At 39.5% G+C, this 24,091-nt stretch overlaps 1 protein-coding gene across 5 annotated transcripts in view; it reads left to right on the top strand.

The window, feature by feature from the left end:
- NCKAP5 (NCK associated protein 5) overlaps positions 1–24,091 on the top strand; it is a 1,063,262-nt gene that overhangs the window by 871,736 nt on the left and 167,435 nt on the right. For all 5 annotated transcript variants that reach the window (XM_081241961.1, XM_081241963.1, XM_081241960.1 and 2 more), the window contains exons 9-10: positions 3,692–3,730; positions 12,821–12,940. In XM_081241961.1, the coding sequence (XP_081098087.1) occupies positions 3,692–3,730; positions 12,821–12,940 (159 nt within the window). The remainder of the gene's footprint in view (positions 1–3,691; positions 3,731–12,820; positions 12,941–24,091) is intronic.

The following is a 24,091-nucleotide window of genomic DNA, read 5'->3' as shown; positions in this document are numbered from 1 at the left end:
TCCCTCTACATCTGACAGGGAAGAAGAACAAAGATGTGTGTGGGTCACAGATGAGCCAAGTGTCAGGGGAGCTGGCTCGTCTGAGAGAGTTCCTACGGAGAGGAGAGGAGAGGTGTACCTGGCGGCTGTTCCTCCCGCCCTCCTCGCCCGCTGCCCACACCCCTGCTCCTCTCCTAGATGCAAAGAGGGAGGTTTCCACAAAGAGCCCAAGGGAGGTGGTCAAACAAGCCAGGGGCTTAAGGACCGACCGTCACCTTTGCTCAGTGTGTCTCAGGTCCCCATGGCCCAGCCCAGCTGGTCTTTTTACTTTCTTTGGAGAGGAAAGCTGTCAGCTGACACTAGAAGGTGTTTGTTCTCATTAGCTGGGCCTGCCCGAGTGTGATTATTTGCAACCCGAGTGCTAAGGGCAGGATGCTACGATGAGGGCAGGGGCCCATTCCAGGGATCATCTTGTGAACCTGTTAGAGGTTTGCAGGCACAAGCTCCACACAGTTGTTCTGTTGCTGCATCGGGGAACCTGAGCTGTTAAAAGTAGTAACGGGCTTCCCTGCTGGCGCAGTGGTTGAGAGTCCGCCTGCCGATGCAGGGGACGAGGGTTCGTGCCCCCGTCCGGGAGGATCCCACATGCCGCGGGGCGGCTGGGCCTGTGAGCCATGGCCGCTGAGCCTGTGTGTCTGGAGCCTGTGCTCTGCGGCGGGAGAGACCACAACAGTGAGAGGCCCGCGTACCGCAAAAAAAAAAAAAAAAAAAAAAAAAAAAAGTAGTAGTAACAAAACCCAGGAAACTATCTTTGTAGACAGAACCAAGGAAAGCGTGTGTATCACCTGCCTGCTTTTCTGCAAGGAACCTGTGAGCCCTTCTGGGTAATAGAACCCCATGTCAGTAGGTAAAGAAACAATGCATTCATATATCTTTGTTCAGTTTTCAGGAAGAGCAAACAATTGTCCAAAGTACGTGCCAAAAGGAACTGTGTCAGAGATAGAGTCTATAAGCCTATAGGGCAAACATATTGGATTGCAAAGATATAACATATTTACTCCTGCAGGCTCTTACAGATAAGGTATTCATTTATGACGCCTGTTAAATCATGCAGAGAGCTATTTTATGCAACCACTGTGCACAGACTGGTTTAAGTGAGGGACCAGTTTGGAGGAAGAAAAGAAAATATTGATATTAGGCAGTTTTATGAGAATGTAAATCAAATCCAAAGTTTGCTATCCAAAAGAATTAAATTATTTATGGTATAAATTAAGTTTGGTACATTGTTCCTGATTTAAGCAGCATGAATAGTTCAATTCTTCTGTTGTTGGTTTTTTTTTAATTTGCAAGAATAAAATAGATGGTATATAGTTTGACTTTAAATTCGCAGTTACAAATTGAAATGAACATTTAAAAACTGAAAGATTTTCAAGATTATGCTATTGGTCAATTTATGTCAGCCGAATAACATTTATCACCATTGTGATCATGTATAAATAAAGTAATAAAGGAAAAAGTAATGGTACCAGTTATGGAAAGTGCGATTTATTTTGGACTATGATAGTTCTTAGATATGCTTCTTTAACTTGGGCTGGACTAAAAAGCAAAATACCTAAGAATACTTTTCCTTCAAAACTGTAGTTAGTTTCAAAGAAAGGCCTTTCTTTTTTACTTAATGTCAACAATATAAATTTGAAAAGGATTCTGATAGGGAAAAAAATCCTTCTTGTGCATACAGTTCCATGAGCCAATTATAGGTAATCTGATTCTAGTCATTTACTGCTTGTGGTGTAAATGTCTGCTAACCGCAAGTTGATTGCAGCCTGTATTTTAATTTTCAGTGAGGCTTACTGGTGGCTCACTGTCATTAAGGATATGCTATTTCGTCAATATTGAGTTAAGAAACAATTAAGCCCCATGAAAACATTTTTTACCATAATCTGTTCCCCTATACTAGACAGAGAAATGAGCACACACAGTTTAGCATCATCAAAAATACATTTGTTATCAAGAGAAAGAGAAGATAAAAGTGTGGTCCTTCGCCTTCGGTTGAATGTGAGAATTACCAATATGATTACATGATTACATGATTATCACACTTATAATTGTGTTCTTGCCAACCTCCTACCAGCTGTGTTCTCTTTGAAATGAAAGAACACATCCCAATCATGGATACTCTGCAAATTTATATTGAATAAATGAATGAACAGAAATACCTTATATTTAAGATATTTAAATATCCTGACTTGGTCTTTAATGCTATCAGTTTCAGTTGTCACACTAAATGTTTATAGTTCATGTATGTATTGACTAAAAAATTCCACATAATTCACCTATCTACCGTAATTTTATCAATATTAGCCATACATATGGGTACATAATTTCAAGGTTGTGGTGAAGTTTAGTGACTCTTTGTGAAGTGTTTTTGAAACCTGCAGGTGAAAAAGAAATCTTAGTGTAAATACATGTAGAAATGATGAATGGTTATCTGGAGAAAATGCCAGATTCTTGAAATATCATGGACCTGTTATTGGTTTTTCACATGGCCGTTAACTGGAATTGTGTCACGTGCCCACTCCTAAGCCAGTCGCTGAAAGGAACTGGAATAACCAACACTGGCTTAGATTAATCAAGATTCACCTCCTTGGGCTGAGAGGGGCCCAGCTTCTCCTACTGTCACAAGTTGCCTGATACCTGAAGAAAATGAGGGTTCTAGTAATATATTAGTGACAGTTATATTTGGTTGTATATTAGAAGAAACTCAACATAACAGTGCCTATTTTATTTCTCTCTCATATACCAGTTCAGAGGTAGACAGTGCAGCCCTATGCATCATCAGGACCAGGCTCATCCTATTTTTCTGCCCCCAAATACTTAATATGTGACTTCCATTGTCAAGGTGGCTGCTGAAGCTCCAGCCATCACTTTCATATCCCAGCTAGGAAAAGAAAGAAGGATGAGCTCCCTTTTTTATAAGAAACTGCCTATAAGTCCAAGAAAATAGACTGCTAATAACTCATTGGCCAGAAGTTTGTCACACAGTGACAAGGGAGGCAGGGAAATGTATTTGGATGTGTGCAGCCAAAAAATCAGGGTTTGTGACTTAGGAGGAAGGGGCAAATGGGGGATAGAGTAAACAACTATCAGACTCTATCACAGGAAACAATGACAAGAGGATGGCGTAAAAGAAAATGTGGAGTAGGAAAGCAGAGCGTATAGGAAATAATGAGTTGCCCCTATTCTCCACCATTCCAGCTACCCCTGTTGCAAGTAATTTTAAGCAGTGAAATAGTCACACAGCAGAAGAATAGGAAGGAGAGGCAAAGGACATTGTAAATCAGCAGTGTAGAAACTGTATACAGATAATTAGGATCGTGTTTTACCCTGTATCATTTTTTAGCCTTCTTAAAGTACTTTACATATGAAAGGATATTACTTTTCTAAATATGGAAATGTGAGAGTCAAGGTATGAATGATCTTTCCAGCCTAACCATCTTAATTAGCAACAAGGTCACCTTTGGAAAAAGCGAAGTATTACCTAGAAGGAAAGACTTATTATGAAAAGAATCAGGTTCTCTGGAGCTAGAGGAAAGAGGAAAATAAGGAGCTAATTAGCTATAGTAAGCTGTGGGAAACTTACTGATTAAATTAGAGTCCATGCATATAAAGTCTCATTATTATAAACAGCAACTCTTTTCTTTATTTTTTAAAGGTAGCCAACCAAGTTGTGCAAGCTCTGCTCACTCAAAAGGTAGGTCACTTTCTGGCTTTATTATTTTCCAAGTACTTATGTGAATAGATTGGAACTCACATTGTCAAACTAACAGAAACTATGATTGATAGCTGCAATACTTTTCTATTTATTCACTTAGGTTAAAATTGTGTGCATTTTAGATGGCATATGCAGTAACATCAATGACCAATAGATTCATAAAATTTAAACTCTTGGGAAAGTAATAGAAAGCCTTTTGAAGATGAAAGATTTCCGTGGGCCCACCCAGATGAGTAGCAAACCTATCATTTTTGTTTAGTAAATTCAAACATTAAATAAGTTGATGGATTCCTCTGACGCCTATAAAATGAATAGCCTGCGATGGGCCGCATTAACAGAGGCCTAAAATTCAGCAAGAGATCTTTGAGGTTAGGAAGTTTATTTAACTTCTCTGGACCTTAATTCCTCTTCCGTAAAATAGGGACAACAATGTCTACCTCCCAGAATTGCTGTGGTCGTCCTATAAAACGGAACATACAGAGTTGTTCCCCCAGGAACAGGTTTGTGGTAAAGATAAAATAAATGGTGGTATACCTGAAAGTTGCTGAGAGTAGATCTTAAGCCTTCTTATCACAAAATAAAAAAAGAGAATTAACTATGTGACGTGAGGATGTGTTAATAATTTTGATCTTGGTAATCATTCTACCATGTAATGTATATCAAATTATCATGTTTTACATGTTTTACACTTTAAATATATACAATTATATGTGTCAATTACTCCTCATAAAGTTAGGGAAAACAACAAATGGTGATTTCTCAGCCTGAAATTTCTGTGCCTTCTCCTTTGTCATCTTCTTATTCTGCCTTCAGATCATGTTATTGGGGCAGGGTGGGTAAATGCAGGTAGTTGCCCAAATTTGGCAGGTTTGGTGGATTTTACTGAACCTTTTGCATCTCCTTCCATGATGTGTCTGAGAGGCTAAATTCTGATTCCTTCAAATTTTTTTATTCTGAGTTACCTCTCTGTGAGATAGATTTCCTCTTTAAAAGAAAATCTTAGATCATGTGGCGTGTTCAGGAGGATGTGGCTAAGGAGAGCAAAATCATTTATGACATTTTGATTTTTTTGTGTGTGTGTGGTACCCGCGTACGCCTCTCACTGTTGTGGCCTCTCCCGTTGCGGAGCACAGGCTCCGGACGCGCAGGCTCAGAGGCCATGGCTCACGGGCCCAGCCGCTCCGCAGCACATGGGATCTTCCTGGACAGGGGCACGAACCCGTGTCCTCTGCATCGGCAGGCGGACTCTCAACCACTGCGCCACCAGGGAAGCCCCCCATTTTGATATTTTTTAATTGAAAACAGTTTTATTAGGGGTTGACTACTTCTCATAAAGGCACTTAAATAAATATTATTTTAAATGTATACTATAGAGGCATTAGAATAATATTTTTGCTAGATTCTCTCCCCCAACTACTTCTGTCAAAATATCATGCTTCCTGCTACAAATGATTTTCACTGGTTCAGATTTTACATTAACATTACATAAATAGAGAGATTTGAGCACATTTATTAGGTTAGAATTAGGTTCCATTGTGAGTAACAGAGATCCAAAATAATGGTGTCTTAAATCAGATAAAATAAAATAAAATCAGTTATTTATTTATCAGATCTAAATCTATAGGTGGGCAGTCCATGACCGGTGTGATGACTCTGCTCTATAAAGTTGATAGGGTTCCTGGCATCCAGGCTTCCATCTTACTAGTCTGCAGGATGTGGCCTTCATTTCCAGGGTTCCCTCATTGTCCAAAATGGCTGCTCTAGCTCCAGTGATCACATCCACATTTCAGCCATCGGGAAGAAATGAAAGCCAAAGAAAACGAAGAGGCTAAAAGACACACACCAGCTGTCTTTTAAGAGAAATGTCCAAAAGTTTTCACACCTCCCTACTTACATCTCCATGAACAGAACTTAATCACACATCCACACCTAAGGAAGCTGACAGGGGAGTCTTTATTCTGGGTATGTGCCCAGCTGAAAATTGATTGTCACCTTATTGTAGAAGGGTCGAAATAGATGTTGAAGGGCAATTCCTGATTTCTGTCACAACGTATTTGAATGCCTTTTCTCTTTCAAAGGCTTTAATTTCTCAACTGCTTTCCTCCTGTTGGAAACTCGACACTCATTTAATTACAAACCTAAGGAACGACGGGGCACTGTTGCAGCTCTGTGTGTAACTGTTGAAAGACTTCTCGTGCCTGTCTTTTTTAATGGTGCCTCAGGAAAGAGACAAGAAAGCTGTCTGGTACGATATAAAGGAAAATGGGACCTTTCAGGTCAGCCACAAAAAATAGCTACACAAATTCAAGTAGTAACTAGTAAACAGATAAATCTGCCTTGGTACAGTGAAGCAGTAAGACACAAAAAGATGTGCTACTGTGAGATAGCCTACCTCAGGGATACTGTGGAAGCAGGCAAAGATGCCTGGGCTTTCAGAGATTCCAAAAGAATCATATTCTGCAGAAACATGCACTTCCCAGTTTTTCTAGAGACTGTAGAATTGCTACAAAAAGACAAAAATTTCTTTTTAATTAAGAGCACAATATAGGAAATAAAATGTGCTCCAAAAGCAGATGAGAAACCTAATTCTAAAGAGGGATGAAGCTGGCACAGAGTAAAAAACAGAAATCTTGAGTGATTTATCCAAGTCACACACACACATAAAATCCTTGAGGTAAAATTATAGTCATAACCATACAGTTTTGGACTGTATCATTTGTTATGACACAAAGGCAAATCTGCCATGACTTCATATCCTCCTCCTTAGGCAACCAAAAAGGTATTTTTCTGGCATACCAGGAATTGGCTCCGATAAGCATCTTGAAGTCACAGAGTGTATTTCCTTTCCAAATACTGGTAGAAAAAAAATTATTTCCATGAATTTAGCAGCTTCTGTTAAATGTACATATCATGTCCTAGTCAAGTAATTCAATTTATCTCAAAAATCCGCGAGTTCTCTTAAGAGAGCTGACTGTCCCTCCTTTACATCAATAATGCTAAAATGACAGTATTAAACCCAGCTCACTTCCACTTATGCCTCCAAATCATAGGTCCAAGTCTATAAGTGCAAGTGAAATCAATAACCTGAGCTAAACTCATATTTTTGTCTGAAATATATTTTATCTTCATTAAGACAATTACACTCACTGAAAATGTTACTCTCCTAGGTTCTTTTTTTTTTTTCTTTTCTTTTTTGCCACTAACACCAAACATGGAAGAAAAGCATTTTTCCCTGGAGTTATTTTCCAGCATATCAACAACCTCAGCCTTACCTTCATGTTCTTTAGAATCACCAAATATTCATGGTGTTTTTTAATTTGCCAACATGGATTAAGGCCCTTGTATGGCGGAATCTAGCAATACAGCCAACCAGATAGCAGCAGAACACAATTTTGTAGCTTGAAGCTAAAAGAACTCCCAACTCCTACATATTTCCCTTGTAGGAGGTGTGGTCAGGCCGTCTGGGTCCACTTGTGTAGCAATGGTGTGGGTAGGATCTGGTTTCCTTGAAGAGAGTCTGTTTATATTTACTTAGCACTTGCAAGGAGTCAGACCCCACGTCCAGCATTTTAAATGCACTGAATTGTTTTATTTTCACTGCCCATCTTGTGAGGTATGACTACGAAAATAAATTTCCCATAGTTCCAATTGCTAGAAGTGCCAAAGCCCGTATGTTAACTAGGGTTACTGCACTCCACTCCACGGCCTTAACCCTTTGTACCATTCGGTACAAATTTGGACTATATCATTTGTTATGACACGAAGGCAAATCTGCCATGACTTCATATCCTGCTCCCTGGGCAACCAAAAAGGTATTTTTCTGGCATACCAGAAGAGATGCTATAAAAATCAACAGATGGGTTGAAACCCAAAGATTAGTTACATACGATTGCAGGAAATAAAACAAAAGGGCAAGGAAGCCAGTAGATGTCTTAAAACTTCTGGAAGCATCGCCAGTCCTCACTAGCAAAGACGTCCAGGATCTGACATGCGTGGAGTCAAAAGTGACTGTAAATTTGGAGCTTTCTCCAAATCAAGCTTTCTCAGAATCAGTCTTATTTTGGACCCCAGAATTTCCCAACTGCCAGGGACCTTAGTGAACATTTAACCCTGAGCTTGTCAGCTAGCCTTGGTAATAGGCTCAATTCACCGTAATGACATAAACTGTTTAGCCATCACCCAGATTAAGAATGTTTTCATCTGAATGCCTTTTGGATGAAGGCTTGCAGTATTCTGTTTGCCACGAGACTCACCACTTCCTATTGATTAGAACTGGCCTGATTCAGTGATACAATTATGTTACCTGTCTTGCCTTTTTAAGTATTTGATGTTGAGGTCCTTGGTTGGTCTGAGATGTGACCAGCCTTTTCCAGTAATCCTTTTCTTTTTACAGAAGTATTAGCATTCTTAGAAGAGATAGGGATATATCAGTGACAGACACTGAGAGGGTTTGTGACTGGGAGAGGCTGGTGGATGTGGTTTCCAGTAAGCTTAAGGAAAGGATTCAGGTGGCCCTTGACAAGTCATCTCATGAAGCAGCTGAGGCATGCCTTGTCTTGAAAGCCTGGTTTTGTGCAGAAGCTACATTTACAGGTGAGGAAACTGAGGCATAACCAGAATAAGTTACTTCCTCAAGGTCATGTGGGTAATGAGGACCAGAGCCCAGGCCCTCCTAACTGCCAATCCAGTGTATTCCCATGATACACACTGCTTCTGAAATAGGAATACCAATACAATACCCTTTTACACGATAAAATCAGATTTAAATAGTTTTCAACAGTACTCCAGTGGTAATATCAGTATATATCGAGTTTCTAATCAACCAGCATTTCCCTAAATTTCCTTTAACCTGGAGCTGGCAATGGTTTTGCTCTAAATGCATGAAGTAACCATACTCCATAGCTACTACACAGCAGTGAAGCCAGAATCTCTTTCGGCCACAGGTGAAACACAGGTGAAACTTGTCAGGAGTACAATGTGTGGATCCTCCAGGGAAGTTATGGTTTGGGATCATTAAGATACACAGGGCCGGGCTTCCCTGGTGGCGCAGTGGTTGAGAGCCCGCCTGCCGATGCAGGGGACACGGGTTCGCGCCCCGGTCCGGGAGGATCCCTTATGCCGCGGAGCGGCTGGGCCCGTGAGCCATGGCCGCTGAGCCTGCACGTCTGGAGCCTGTGCTCCGCAACAGGAGAGACCACAGCAGTGGGAGGCCTGTGTACCCACCCCCCCAAAAAAAAATACACAGGGCTCTTTTAGACCAGTATCATCCCATTGCTCAGTATATTTTCCCCTGGCATCCAGCTGTGATGCCTTACTTTATTTCAATTGAGAGTGTCAGGCAGATTGCAAAGAAAACAGGTTGGGCTATTTCCTTGAACCCAAAGACCACTATACTTGCTTACATGAGATGAAATGTAGTCAACTCTTTGGCATTTTTTTCTTCCTGATAACATTATACAACACATCCCCTTTTTTCTTTCAAAAGACACAACCTTATATTTTCAGTGGGGTCCTCCCCTTGAGGCCTGAGACATACTAGGGAGCAGAGAAAATAAAAGGCTGTGGACGAGGGCAGATGGTCCAGCCCCTGTTGGGAGCCATGATCTCAGAGGCTGGCCTCTAAACAGGAGAGTTCTTTAGTTTCTAATGCCTTACCTGGGGGGCATAGTCTAGTTCTCACCTCTATAATCAACAGCATTAGAATAGTGGCTCTTGCACCCAGCCTCAAAATGTCATACGGGCCTTTATGGTAGTGGGTTCTCATTGTGAGCCCAGGGGAAGCACAGACAGCCCGCTGACACTCTCTGCCTAGTAGTCAAGGAGATTGTGGGTTTTCTCTCTCTCTTTCCATCTATCCAGTCTGGCTGTGTTTATGTGTGTGCACATGGGCACACACACATGGCTTTGATTACAGTTTCTTGGGATGACAACTGTCTGGCCTCACCATCCACAGCTTGAGTGAAGAAAACAAGAATGTTAAAACAACACAGAATATTCTTTTATATCTACAGATTTTCTGTCCCGCTCAATTCTGTTGGTCAGTGATTGTAAGAGCAGTGTCACATTCCTAAAGCCCTCCTTTTCCCTCTCTGCTCTGTGCTGATCTAGATGAGGCCTGAGTGATGAACGGTTCTCAAGGTCGGTAAAGTGTGTTCCTGCTAATGAACTTTTACTGCCTTAAGTAACAGTAATGGCCATGGAAATTTGGGTACTGGTACAAAAACTTGCTTTAGAATATATTGATTTTTTTTCTTTCCTTTTTTTTTTTTTTTTCTTTTTTACCCATCTGAAGAAATCTTTTCAAGTTATTCTCAGTTTTGCTACTAAAACTGTTGCTGGTGTTCCTTACAAGTCTCCTTTCTCCTTGCAAATCCAGACTCATATGCTTCTGGTCCATCCCTGCCCCTGCAAGTGAGACTGATTGTGTTTTCCCACCCAATAGGTTCTATTAATATTTGTTTACCTCACGGTCAAGTTTTATTAATTGCTTAATTAGCAGTAGTGAAAACAATTAGCGTTTGGGAGCAGGGAGTGTTATATACCCGCTAAGAACAAAAATTAGCATTAACGAGACACAGAGGTTGAATTCTAAATAAAGACAGCAAATTTAGCCTTTTCATTTGAGCAGTGCCTAGGCCCCCAAAACAGCCTCTGCTAAATGGCATGCATGCTCAGGTGTGCACACACCCCCTGCCCCTGCTTTTACAGTGCTGCCCTCCTACAGCTTGCACCCTGGTGCCTCGTCTGGACATGGCATTCCTTTGCTCTGCATTTGTAGGCAGCAGTCAGTTGAAAACATCCTATGCATAAGCTTCCTTATTTAGCTAAAAAGGTGAGGTGAGTGTAAGCTGAGCACTGAGCTATAGCTTGGCCTGTCTCTTTGCCTCCTGTAAGTAGAGTGAATAAGCCTGGAAATGATGATGCATCTCAGGTAAGGCCTCGGAAGCTAGATCTCTCTCTAGCTGCACACTTAGGTTGCCCCAAGGTTATGTATGGAACAGGCCCACTCACCGTTGTGACTGCTGTTTAGGTCCTGGGAGGCAGAGGTGTGGACTGGCACCCTGTCTTGCTTGCAGAGCCTTAAGTGAGGCCTGTAGCTGCCCCACCTCAGAATACATAGGTAGACACACTAGCAGTGTTGAGAAACTTAAAACTCTCTTTATCACACCATCACTAGAGAATAGAATTCATCATCATTAACCCCTTTAACAACATCATCACACAATTTTATCAAGCTCCTACTACTCTGTGGGGTGCTGTACTAGGTGGTGAAGGCAAAATGTCAGAACAATATGCTTGTGCTGGTGTTTCTGTGAGTATCTTCTCGTGCCTTTGGAGGAACGTGGCATCTCATTGACAAGTTAAGTCCAGAGCATGAAAGCAAATCAACACAAAGCAGTATCTCACATTAGCTAAATGTCGTAGAAGAGGCATTGAGGGCCTACTGGAGTTCAGAAAAGGGAGCAGATAAAAGTGGAGGATGCCAGATAAAGGCGTCAGGGAGGAAACAGAATTTGAACTGGATGTCAACCGAAGAGCCAAACTTGGACCGGAAGAAGGCGGTGGATGAGAAGCAAAAGGGAGGTTGGGGAGGGGGAAGGAGGCAGAATGCCTGGTGCTTTCGAGAACAGGCAGAGCCTTGTTAAAGAACAGGGTAAGAGCATGGTAAGAGCAGAAACCTTTTTTTTTTTTTTTTTCCAAATCAGGAAATAGTGTAAGATAAAGTTTGAAATGTAGAAAAGGGTCAGCTTTTGAAGAACCTTGCCTTGGGGCTTTATTCTACCTGGTGTTCCTTGAACCCCACCAAAGAGGGTGTAGACATGTCAGTAGAAGTACTGTCTTTATCACAAGTTAACTTGGAAGGCAGCTCCTGGGTGCGATTCTAGAGCATCCTAAAGCTCCCGCGTGTCGGCCCCCGTCATGGAAGCTGGGGAAGAGCTCTCCTTGGTGTTTGAACTATTCAGAAGAGCTGCTCCAAGGGGATGCTGAGGTACGGTTCTTCTACTTTTTCCCCAACACGAAGACCAGAACACCCCAAAAGATACGGAAATCCACTAGTTCAGAGGATGGGCAAGTTTCAAGTGGCCTTATAAGCCTTCACTTCACAGTTGCTTCACTCCGTGTAAATGCATCACTGACTCAGTTAGCAGCCGCATTGAGAATTTCAACTCGTTTCCACAGACGACAGAGGAAGCTTCCATCAAAAGTGATAGCCCTTTCCATACGGTATTTGTTTTTCTCTTTCTGACTTACTTCACTCTGTATGACAGACTCGGAAAAAAAAAAAAAGGTCATGAAGAATCTAGGGGTAAGATGGGAATAAAGACACAGACCTACTAGAGAATGGACTTGAGGATATAGGGAGGGGGAAGGGTAAGCTGTGACAAAGCGAGAGAGAGGCATGGACATATATACACTACCAAACGTAAAATAGATAGCTAGTGGGAAGCAGCCACATAGCACAGGGAGATCAGCTCGGTGCTTTGTGACCACCTAGAGGGGTGGGATAGGGAGGATGGGAGGGAGGGAGACGCAAGAGGGAAAAGATATGGGAACGTATGTATATGTATAACTGATTCACTTTGTTATAAAGCAGAAACTAACACCATTGTAAAGCAATTATACTCCAATAAAGATGTTAAGAAAAAAAGTGATAGTTTCTTTAGTTGATCAAATCTCTATTCACTGTAAAAACATTGTCCTGTGGTTTGTGCTTTATGATTGCTTTTATGAAGACAGTGAAAAAGCCAAATATATAGGTGGAAACTTAAATTGATTTTATACTGCTGAGATTTACCATCTTCAAAAATAGCATGCTAGATTCATGCATTTCTGATTTCAAGGTGCTTTTTATTTTTTTTTTTAGTAGGTCTTCCCTGAACATAATAATTCTATCAGACAGTGGGCTATGGAAGAAAACATTGTGTGTGATCTATTTCTGGGGGGCTTGAAGGCTTAAAATACTATTTTTTACTACTGTGCCTGAAATATCAGATGAAATGTAGTGATAATATGCAAAAGTGTCTTAACGGTAATAGACTTTTCTTTCTTTCAATGTGTTTGTTGCAGGATCTAAGGGAGGAATGTGTAAAGTTGAAAACAAGAGTGTTTGATTTGGAACAACAGAATCGAACGCTAAGCATCCTTTTCCAGCAGCGAGTCAGACCAACTTCTGATCTGCTCCTCCAGGTATGTGTTTCTGTGCAAAACAGTCTTTGCTACTGAAATGCTATTGACAAGAAGTGAGTTAAGTTCAAAAGGTACCACTATCTCCATGGGCAAGACATATTGCATCAGAACCTCCTTTCTCTCCCCTCTCAAGGGATGTCATTAAAATTGAATGTCTCTTAAATCTCTGACTCTTTAAATCTAACTTTGATAAAGAAATGCATCAACAAATAATAAACAGGTAAAAGGAAACAATCAGAGGTATCAAGTGAAACCGGGGAATGGAGTCAGCAAATAGTTGATTGCTCTGGGGACAAGTATTAGCAGTCTTGCGCTCCACGATAAGCAAGGCAGAGTTTTATGTGATGCCGAGGTACATTTCTTTATTTCAAACTCTCTGTAAGCAAAACTACAGCTGGGGTTTGTTGGGCTTTCATCTCTCTCTCTATGCAGCCTGCCTCCTCACAACGTAATACTTCCTCCACTCCGCCTCGGTCTTTTACAGGTTCTCTTCGTCTAAGCGTTCTTACCAAACTCTTCCAGTTGCCTTCATAACAGGGAAAGTTGTGGAAAGGCAAACCATTTGAATCATTTTGAAGCTGCCCCCGAGAAAGCACTAGAAAATATATCTGACTGCAGGGAGACACATGGATTGGCAAAGGGGTCTAGAAGGCTGATCTTTGCTGTTTCCTATTTTTTTTAATGCTATTAATGTGCATATTTGCTCAGACAAGCTCCAAGTTTGTAAAGGATAACCCCCAGCTGCCTGGTCTGATTGACTAAAGGAAAGGGGAAAGACTGAGATACCCTCTAGACTAGCCTGTCACCACTGTAGCCGCTAGCCATGTGGTGCTATTGAAATTAAACATTAATTTAAATTAAGTTTCTATGTCAAACTAGTCAGATTTCAAGTGTTGAAAAGCCACACATGGCCGGCAGCTCCCATATTAGACAGTGTTTGTACAGAACGTTTCCATCATGGTAGAAAGTTCAGCACTTTTCCAGATGGTTGAGACAGTGTTGCTAATTTACCCTCTGAACTTCGGCGCAAACATCTTTCCCTGACTCCTCAGGGAAATAATGAGAAATTGCAGTTCATTTCAGAGAAAGAAAGATGTTTGGTAAAACCGCACATCAAAATGTAATCCTCCCCTCCCCGCCCCCGATGAAAAGAAAAGAGCTCTCTGAATTGTAAAATAGATCTCATCTCTTAAATTAATTTTCTCTCTGCTTTATCTATTAGCGCATAATTCATAATTTATGACTCATAAATTGTGTGGAAAAAAAATCATCTATCTCTATTCTGTTTCCTGATCCTGGCCACGATAAATGTTGGTCAGAGAGAATCTTGCATCTGTTAAAAGTTGTATCTCATTTGCTCACTTATCATCAAGATCCACTATTGTAATTGCTTTTGACAGCTATTGCATGTTCATGAATTTTTCCGTTTTACATGTTTTAACTTGAGGCTTTTCTGGAACAATTTTTAAGGATCTACAGTCCCTGTTTGTGAATCATGATGGTTCATTTCCACAGTAAACACATGTGCCATAGATATTTAAGCTTCTTCATTGGCTGACACATTTCTTAAATACATATCCAACTGGCAGGGGATGGTGTTTGTACTAACAATAGAACTCAATGTTTACTCCTTGGGTGTCTTCAGCCAACACACTGTTTCTCCCCAAATAGACCTCACTTCCAGGAGCCATTCTAAGTTAAATGGAATTTGTAAAAGATGGGCTGATAGTATTTCTGTGATGTAGAATAATAGCAAGGATGATGCCTGCCCTCTAACATCTAAGGGCTCACAGTCATAGACAAAGTTGCTGCTTTTTCAGGTGGTCTGTTCATTATATGACCTGTGATTTTTTTATTTTCTGGTGGCACAAATACATATCCTGGAGCACTGGCTAAAGTAAAAGCAGTTTGAGCTTGCTTTGCACCTGTGGAAGCTCTGCAATTATTTGTTGAATGGAATAATGAATAGATGACCCAGATTCATTCTGCAAGTTGGGGAGTTCTTTTACATACACCTAAGAGAGGTTTATACCCCTACCTCTTCTTCTGAATGTTTCCTGTCTTGTGTGGAGGCTTTGGAACTATGCAGCCATGCTGGTCCAGCCCAGTTTGTTTGAGGGTGTGGCTGGTGAGCACAGCAAACCCACCAGTGTGCCTGGTCCCGAGTATGAGAGATGTTACAGCTTCTGCCCATGGACTGGAGATTCAGTACAGAAGATTTCTAAGTAGGTTTCTGTGTATCTTAAAAAACTGATTAGTTGTCATCTGCTGAATCCAGCCTAATGATTCTCTACAATCTAAGTAGCCACCTGAAGAGAAATACAGAAAGAAGATTGTTGAACACATTGGATTTTAGTAGATACATTGTAAGTTGTAGAAAAGAAAGTAATTTATAGGAAATAGCTAATTATTTGTCCCTCAAAAACAGAGAATAAGAGGTTACATGGATATTCTTTAGCAAATTCTGATATAGGAGGAACAAAAAGGGATAGTTCTAAGGATTCGTTGACAGATTCTGGGAAACTTACAAAAGGAACCAGTCCATGATGGGAAAGAAAAGAAGGCTAACCTGAAATTTAAAATCTTAAGAATGGCCATAAATTTCTCTGTTGATTCCAGTTTCCAGAAAAGCATCTCTGGGACTATGGGTGGAAACAAATCAGATTAATAAGGGCCTCCATATTTAAATCAATAATTTGAGCTAAATTCTAATGGATTAAGAAACCAGTATAGCAAATAAAATCTAAAAGTAACATTCTTAACGGAACCGCAGTCTATAACTAAACCTATTTGAACTCACTGGCCAGATTAACCAATGCTCACCATTTCCTCTTATAAATTATATTAGATTACACTCTCAATTTACCAAACATTGACAACTAGTTGAAACTCTCTACTAGGAGTACTTAATTCTCTTACCAGTTGAGTTGTATTTCCACCATGAATGAGTTATGTTTGTAACTCAGTATGTTCACGTGACTAGTACTTGTCACGGTGATTATGAAATTTTTAACTACTTTATAAACTGATGAAATGTGGTGCAAAAAGAATTGTTTCTATAAAATAAAGTTGAGGGCCTCCCTGGTGGCGCAGTGGTTGAGAGTCCGCCTGCCGATGCAGGGGATACGGGTTCGTGCCCCGGTCTGGGAGGATCCCATATGCCGCGGAGCGGCTGGGCCCGTGAGCCATGGCCTCTGGGCCTGCGTGTCCGGAGCCTGTGCTCCGCAACGGGAGAGGCCACAACAGTGAGAGGCCCGCATACCGCAAAAAGAAAAAAAAAAAAAAATAAAAAATAAAAATAAAGTTGAGTGCTTCAAAAACACTATAAAGGCACGTCCCTAAAAATGTTTGTGACCAAATGAAATATAGGTGTGTAACTGCAAAAAAAAAAATGGGGGAGATGGTGAATTGTATTAAATGTAGAGGCATTCTGCTTGCAGATTGCTTCTCAGGTGGTTTTAAGCTCTTGTTCCACTATTAAGAAAAACAAAACTTAGAAATCATAGACAATGCCTAAAGCATGTGTTTGATGCCAAAAAAATTAAAAAAGACATGGGAGGACTCTAATAATATGATCCCTAGGCAAAAAAGCCAGCCTTGGCCCTACCAAAAAAAATAAAAGTGCTGGATACTGTTCTACCACCTTTATAGTGTTCACCAGTTTATCTCCATTACACTGCTGTCAGATAGGAGCTCTCTCTATACCCATTCTACAGATGAGGACACTTAGGCACAAAGAGGCTGTGTCACCCAGGGGTAATTGACAGACTGGGGATTTAAATCCATGGTCAGGGTCCACTTCCTCCCTTTCACTTCCTGTCTGCGCTCCCTCTACATGGAATACAAATGAACACAAGGAACATTTTTCTGATTCTGTACTCTGACAGACATTTTGATTAACGGACCCACCTGTGCTCAAATCAGTTCAGAGGGCTTCTGCAGTGTAATCGCCTACAATATTTACACATTTCTGAAAGCCTCTTGATCTGTGGCATCCAAGATTTTCCCCTCTCCTGTGTGTTCTGCTCTTGTCTTGCTCTGGACACCTGTGTTATCATCATCTTGATAGGACATTATTCTCATATTTTCTGCCTAACACAGTTTATTCTTCTCCTTTTTATCTGATATTTCAAAGGGTCCTATACTCGTATCCTTGGGCCAAGATAGAAAGAAAAGAATGTTAGAGTGTATATTATTCTCAGAAACAGTTGAGAATCTGACAGCTTAGAACCAAGGTGTAAAACTTTGCTGTCACTTGTGAGAGCGTTGACTTTTTTTTTGCTAGTGTTTTGTTTTGTATTATTTCAGGTGAGATGAGACGATTTAAAAATTCTCTTTGTGCTTCTGGTGTCTTTTGCGTTCATTGCATCTTTATTTTATTTAATTTCATATGCAGTTATGGCATCCTAGAGTCACATGGTACTGATGGTGGAGGTCATGCAGTGCAACCCCCATAACTAGGGATTTCATGTTAACTTTTATTTCACCTAAATAGGAATCTCCTTGAGGGCAGCAATTATGCTGAATGGTGCATTTTACCCTCCCACAGATATTATCACCATTCATAATACATAGTCAGTGTATACTTTGATGGCTTAACATTTAATTCAATATATTTTTTTAACTTTTTATTTTATATTGGAGTATAGCTAATTAACAATGTTGTAATAGTTTCATGTGCACAGCAAAGCGACTCAGCCATACATATACGTGTATCCATTCTCCCCCAAACTCCCCTCCCATCCAGGCTTCCACATAACATTGAGCAGAGTTCCCTGTGCTATACAGTAGGTCCTTGTTGGTTATCCATCTTAAATATAGCAGTGGGTACATGTCAGTCCCAAACCCCGTAACTATCCCTTCCCCACACCCTTCCCCCCAGTAACCATAAGTTTGTTCCCTAAGTCTGTGAGTCTGACTCTGTTTTGTAAATAAGTTCATTTGTATCATTTCTTTTTAGATTCCACATATAAGCGATATCATACGATATTTCTTTTTCTCTGTCTGACTTACTTCAATCAGTATGACAATTTCTAGGTCCATCCATGTTGCTGCAAATGGCGTTATTTCATTCTTTTTAATGGCTGAGTAATATTCCATTGTATGTATGTACCACATCTTCTTTATCCATTCTTCTGTCAATGGACATTTAGGTTGCTTCCATGTCTTGGCTATTGTAAACAGTGCTCCAGTGAACATTGGGGTGCATGTATCCTTTCAGACCATGTTTTTCTCCAGATATATGCCCAAGAGTGAGATTGCAGGGTTGTATGGTAGTTCTATTTTTAGTTTTTTAAGAAACCTCCATACTGTTCTCCATAGTGGCTTCCCCAACCTACATTCCCACCAACAGTGTAGGAGGGTTCCCTTCTCTCCACACCCTCTCCAGCATTTATTGTTTGTGGATTTTTTGATGACAGCCATTTTGACTGGTGTGAGGTGATATCTCATTGTAGTTTTGATTTGCATTTCTCTAATAATTAGCGATGTTGAACATCTTTTCATGTGCCTCTCAGCCATCTATATGTCTTCTTTGGAGAAATGTCTACTCAGGTCTCCTATGCATTTTGTGATTGGGTTGTTTGTTTTGATGATATTAAACCACATGAGCTGTTTGTAAATTTTGGAGATTAATCCCTGGTTGGTCCCGTCATTTGCAAATATTTTCTCCCAATCTGTGGGTTGTCTTTTTGTTTTGTTTATGGTTTCCTTTGCTGTGCAAAAGCTTTTGAGTTTAATTAGGTCCCATTTGTTTTTTTGTTTTTTGTTTTTTTGTTTTTTCTTTCCGGTACGCGGGCCTCTCACTGTTGTGGCCTCTCCCGTTGCGGAGCACAGGCTCCGGACGCGCAGGCTCAGCGGCCACGGCTCACGGGCCCAGCCGCTCCACGGCATGAGGGATCTTCCCGGACCGGGGCACGAACCTGTGTCCCCTGCATCGGCAGGCAGACTCTCAACCACTGCGCCACCAGGGAAGCTCCCATTTGTTTATTTTTGTTTTCATTTCCATTATTCTGGGAGATGGATTGAAAAAGATACTGCTGCAACTGATGTCAGAGAGTGTTCTGCCTTTGTTTTCTTCTAGGAGTTTTATAGTGTCTGCAAAATGGACATTACAATAAGTCTAATTAATGTCTGTCACTATGCACAGATTTCTTTTTCTTGTGATGAGAACTTTTAAGATCTCTTGGCAGATTTCAAATATTCAATACAGTATTAATAACTAGAGTCACTATGCTGTACATTACATCTCCAGAAATCATTGATCCTATAACTGGAAGTTTATACCTTTTGATCCCCTTTATCAGTTTCCCCAACTCCCCACCCCCACCAATCTGTTCTTTCTTTCTATGAGTTCTTTTTTTTATTTTTTATTTTATTTTATTTTTATTTTTTTCGGTACGCAGGCCTCTCACCGCTGCGGCCTCTCCCGTTGTGGAGCACAGGCTCCGGACGCGCAGGCCCAGCGGCCATGGCTCACGGGCCCAGCCGCTCCGCGGCATAAGGGATCCTCCTGGACCGGGGCACGAACCCGCATCCCCCGCATCGGCAGGCGGACCCCCAACCACTGCGCCACCAGGGAAGCCCGAGTTCTTTTTTTTAAAAAAAATTCCACGTGTAAGATAGATCATGCAGGGTTTTTTTGTTTTGTTTTTGTTTTTGTTTTGTGCTACGTGGGCCTCTCACTGTTGTGGCCTCTCCCATTGCAGAGCACAGGCTCTGGACGCACAGGCCCTGGATGCGCAGGCTCAGCGGTCATGGCTCACGGGCCTTGCTGCTCTGCAGCATGTGGGATCTTCCCGGACCAGGGCACAAACCCGTGTCCCCTGCATCGGCAGGCAGACTCTCAACCACTCTGCCACCAGGGAAGCCCAATCATGCAGTGTTTACTTCTCTCTGTCTGACTTATTTCACTTAGCATAATGTCCTCAAGGTCCATCCACGCTGTCACAAATGGCAAGAGGTCATTCTTTTTTATGGCTGAATAATATTCTATTACATATATATATGTAAATATATACATATATCTCTAAAATACATATCACATTTTCTTTATCCATGTATCCATCAGTGGAGACTTGGATTGTTGCCATGTCTTGGCTGCTGTAAATAATGCTGCAGTGAACATGACACTGCAGATCATCTCTTCTTTGAGATAGTGATTTCATCTACCTTGAGTTTATGCCCATAACTGGAGTTGCTGGATCATATGGTAGTTCTATTTTTTTAATTTTTTGAGGCACCTCCATACTGTTTACTGTTGTGGCTACACCAATTTACATTTCTTACCAAGAGTGTAAAAGGGCTCTTTTTTCTCCACATCCTCACCAGCATTTGTTATCTCTTGTTTTTTTTGATAATACATTCTAACAGGTGTGAAGTGATATCTCATGTGGTTTTGATTTGCATTTTGCTGATGATTAGTGATCTTGAGCACCCTTTCATGTTCCTCTTGGCTCTTTGAATATTTTCTTTGGAAAAAGGCTTATTCAGGTCCTTTGTCCACTTTTTAATTGGATTATTTGATACTTTGCTGTTGAGTTGTATGAGTTCCTTATTTATTTTAGATATTACCCCTTATCAGATGTGTGGTTTGAGAATATTTTCTCCCATTCTGTAGGCTGCTTTTTATTTTGTTGATTGCTTCTTTTGCTGTGTAGAAGCTATTTAGTATGATGTAGTCCCATTTGTTTATTTTTGCTTTTTTTGCTTGAGCTTTAGGTGTCACATCCTTGAAATCATTGCCAGGACAAATGTCAAGGAGGTTTTTTTCCCCCTGTGTTTTTATTATAGGAGTTTTATGGTTTCCTATCTTACATTTAAGCCCTTAATTCATTTCAAGTTAATTTTTTGTGACTGGTGTAAGGTAGGGGTTTAGTTTAATTCTTTTACCTGTAAATATCCAGTTTTCCTAGCACCATTAATTGAAGAGCCTGTCTTTTCTCCATTCAGTATTTTTGGTTCCCTTGTCAAATATTAGTGACCGTAGTATGCATGGGTTTATTTCTGGGTTCTTGATTCTGTTCCACTGCCCTATGTGTCTGTTTTTATGCCATTTCCATACTGTTTTGATTACTATTGCTTTGTAACACAGTTTGAAATCAGCAAATGTTACATCTCCAACTCTGTTCTTCTTTCTCAGGACTCCTTTGCCTATTCAGGGTCTTTTGTGATTCCAGACAAATTTCAGGATTGTTTTTCTATTTCTGTAAAAAAATACCACTGGAATCTTGATAAGGGTTGCACTGAACCTATAGACTGCTTTAGGTAGTATGGATATTTTAACGATATTAATTTCTCCAATCCATGAACATAAGATATCTTTCCATTTATTTCTGTCATCTTCAGTTTCTTTCATCAGTGTCTTATAGTTTTCATTGTAGAGACTTTTCACTTCCTTGGTTAGATTTATTCCTAAGTATTTTATTCTTTTTGATGCTATTATAAATGGGATTGTTTTTCTTGTTTCTTTTTCAGATAATTAGTTGTCAGTGTATCGAAATGCTATTGATTTCTGTATGTTGATTTTGCATCCTGCAACTTTATTCAATTCATGATTATCTAAAAGTTTTTTATAAGGTTTTTACATTTTCTATATATAAAATCACATCATCTGCAAATAGAGACAATTTTACTTTTTGCTTTCTGATTCTGTCTTTTATTTATTTTCTTTGCTTGAGTGCCCTTACTAGAACTTCCAGTACCATGATGAATAGGAGTGGTGATACTGGGCACCCTTGTCTTGTACCTGATAGAGGAAAAGCTTTCATCTTTTCACCACTGAGTATAATGTTAGCTGTGGACTTATCATATATGACCTTTATTATGTTGAGGTATATTCCTTCTCTACACAGTTTGTTGAGCTTTTATTATAAATGAATGTTGAATTCTGTCAAATGCTTTTTCTGTGTCTATTGAGATGATCATAGGAATTTTTAAATTCTATTATTGTGATACATCACACTTACTGATTTGCATATGTTGAACCATCCTTGCACCCAAGGGATGAATCCCAATTGACTTTGCTGTATGATCCTTTTAATGAGCTGTTGAAATCAGTTTGCTAGTACTTTGTTCAGCATTTTTACATCTATATTCATGAGGGATATTGGCCTGTAGCCTACTTTTCTTGTAGTATCTTTATCTGGCTTTGGTATCAGGGTGATACTGGCCTCATGAAATGAATTTTGGAGTGTTCCCCTCCTCTTCAATTTTTTTGGAAGAGTTTGAGAAGATTTGGCATCAGTTTTTCTTAAATCCTTGGTAAAAATTTACCAGTGAACTACCAGGTCCTGGGCATTTCTCTGTTGGGAGATTTATGGTTACTGATTCAATCTCCTTACTCATTCTTAGTCTGTTTAGAGTTTTTGTTTCTTCATGATTCATTCTTGGTAAGTTGTTTGTTTCTAGGAATTTTTCAATTTATTCTACATTATCCAATTTGTCGGCATATAGTTGTTCAAAGAAGTTTCTTATTATCCTTTGCATCTGTGGTATCAGTTGTAATGTCTCCTCTTTATTTATAATTTTATTTATTTGAATCCTGTTTTTCTCTTGGTTAGGCTAGCTAAAGGTTTGTCAGTTTTGTTTATCTTTTCAAAAAACCAACTCTATAGTTTTGTTAATATTTTCTATTATTTTTTATTTTGTTTATTTCTCCTCTTTTTTTTAAATTTCCTCCCTTCTGCTACTATTGTGCCTCATTTATTCTTCTTTTTCTAATTCCTTGAGGTATAAAATTTATTTATTTGAAAGTTTTCTTTTGTTTCTATGTATGTGTTTATCCATATAAACTTCCCTCTTAGAACTGCTCTTGCTGCATCTTTTAAGTTTTTGAGTGTTGTGTTTCCATTTTCATTTCTCTCAAGATACTTTTTTATCTTTTCATCTCTTCTTTGATCCATTCATTGTTAAGGAGTGTGTTTTTTTAAAAAATCCATGTATCAAATATTTGTGAATTTTCCTGTTTTTCTCCTGTTGTTGATTTCTAGTTTCATATCATTGTGTTTGGAAAAGATTTGGTATGATTCAATGTTCTTAAATTTACTAAGACTTGTTCTGTGACCTACCATATGATCTATCCTAGAAATTGTTCTGTTTGCACTTAAAAAGAATGTGTATTTTGGTGTTGTTGAATGGAATGTTCTGTATGTGTCTGTTAGGTCTATTTGATTTATAGTGTTATTCATATCCACTGTTTCCTTATGAATTCTCTGCTGGATGATCTATCCATTGTTGAGATTAAGATATTAAAGTCTCCAACTATTACTGTATTGCTGTTTATGTCTCCTTTTACTTCTGTTACTCTTTGCTTCATATATTTAGATGCTCCAATGTTGGCTACATAAATACTTACAATTGTTATATATTCTAGGTGGACTGACCCCTTTATCATCATACTATAACCTTCTTAGTCTCTTTTGAGCATTTGCAGCTTAAAGTCTATTTTGTCTGATATATGTATAGCTAACTCTGCTTTCTTTTGGTTACCATTTGTTTGAAATATCTTTTTCTATCCCTTCACTCCCAGGCTGTGTGTATCTTTAAAGCTAAAGTGAGTCTCTTGTAAGCAGCATATTGTTGGATTTTTAAAAATTATATTCTGTGTCTTTGGATTGGAGAATTTAATCCACTTACACTTAAAGTAATTATTGATAGGTGAGGACTTATTACTGCCATTTGATTAATTGTTTTCTGATTGTGTTGTTAAACCTTTATTCCTTTCTTTTTTTTCCCCTTGCTTCTTACTGATTTATTTTGTGATTTGATGACTTTTTGTAGCAGTATGCTTTGTTTATTGTAATCTTTTGTATAACTACTACAGGTTTTTCCTTTGTAGTCATCATGAGACTTACATAAATATCTTCTATTTATGACATCCTGTTTTAAGCTGGTAACAACTTCAATAGCATACATAAACTTTACACTTTTTCTTCTCCCTTCTCACATTTTAGGTTTAATGTTAAAATTTACATATTTTTATATTGTGTATCAATAATAAATTACTGTGGTTATGGTTATTTTTAATACTTTTTTCTTTAACGTCTTAAGCTGGAGTTGTAAGTGAACTATGGAACACCATTACAATATTAGAAAATCTGGCTTTGCTTATATATTTGCTGTTACCAGTGAGTTTTTTACCTACATTCATAT

This window comes from Mesoplodon bidens, assembly GCF_964165515.1.
Source record: "Mesoplodon bidens genome assembly, chromosome: 8".
NCBI classification, from domain to species: Eukaryota; Metazoa; Chordata; class Mammalia; order Artiodactyla; family Ziphiidae; genus Mesoplodon; species Mesoplodon bidens.
This window is presented reverse-complemented; position numbering and strand designations above follow the sequence as displayed.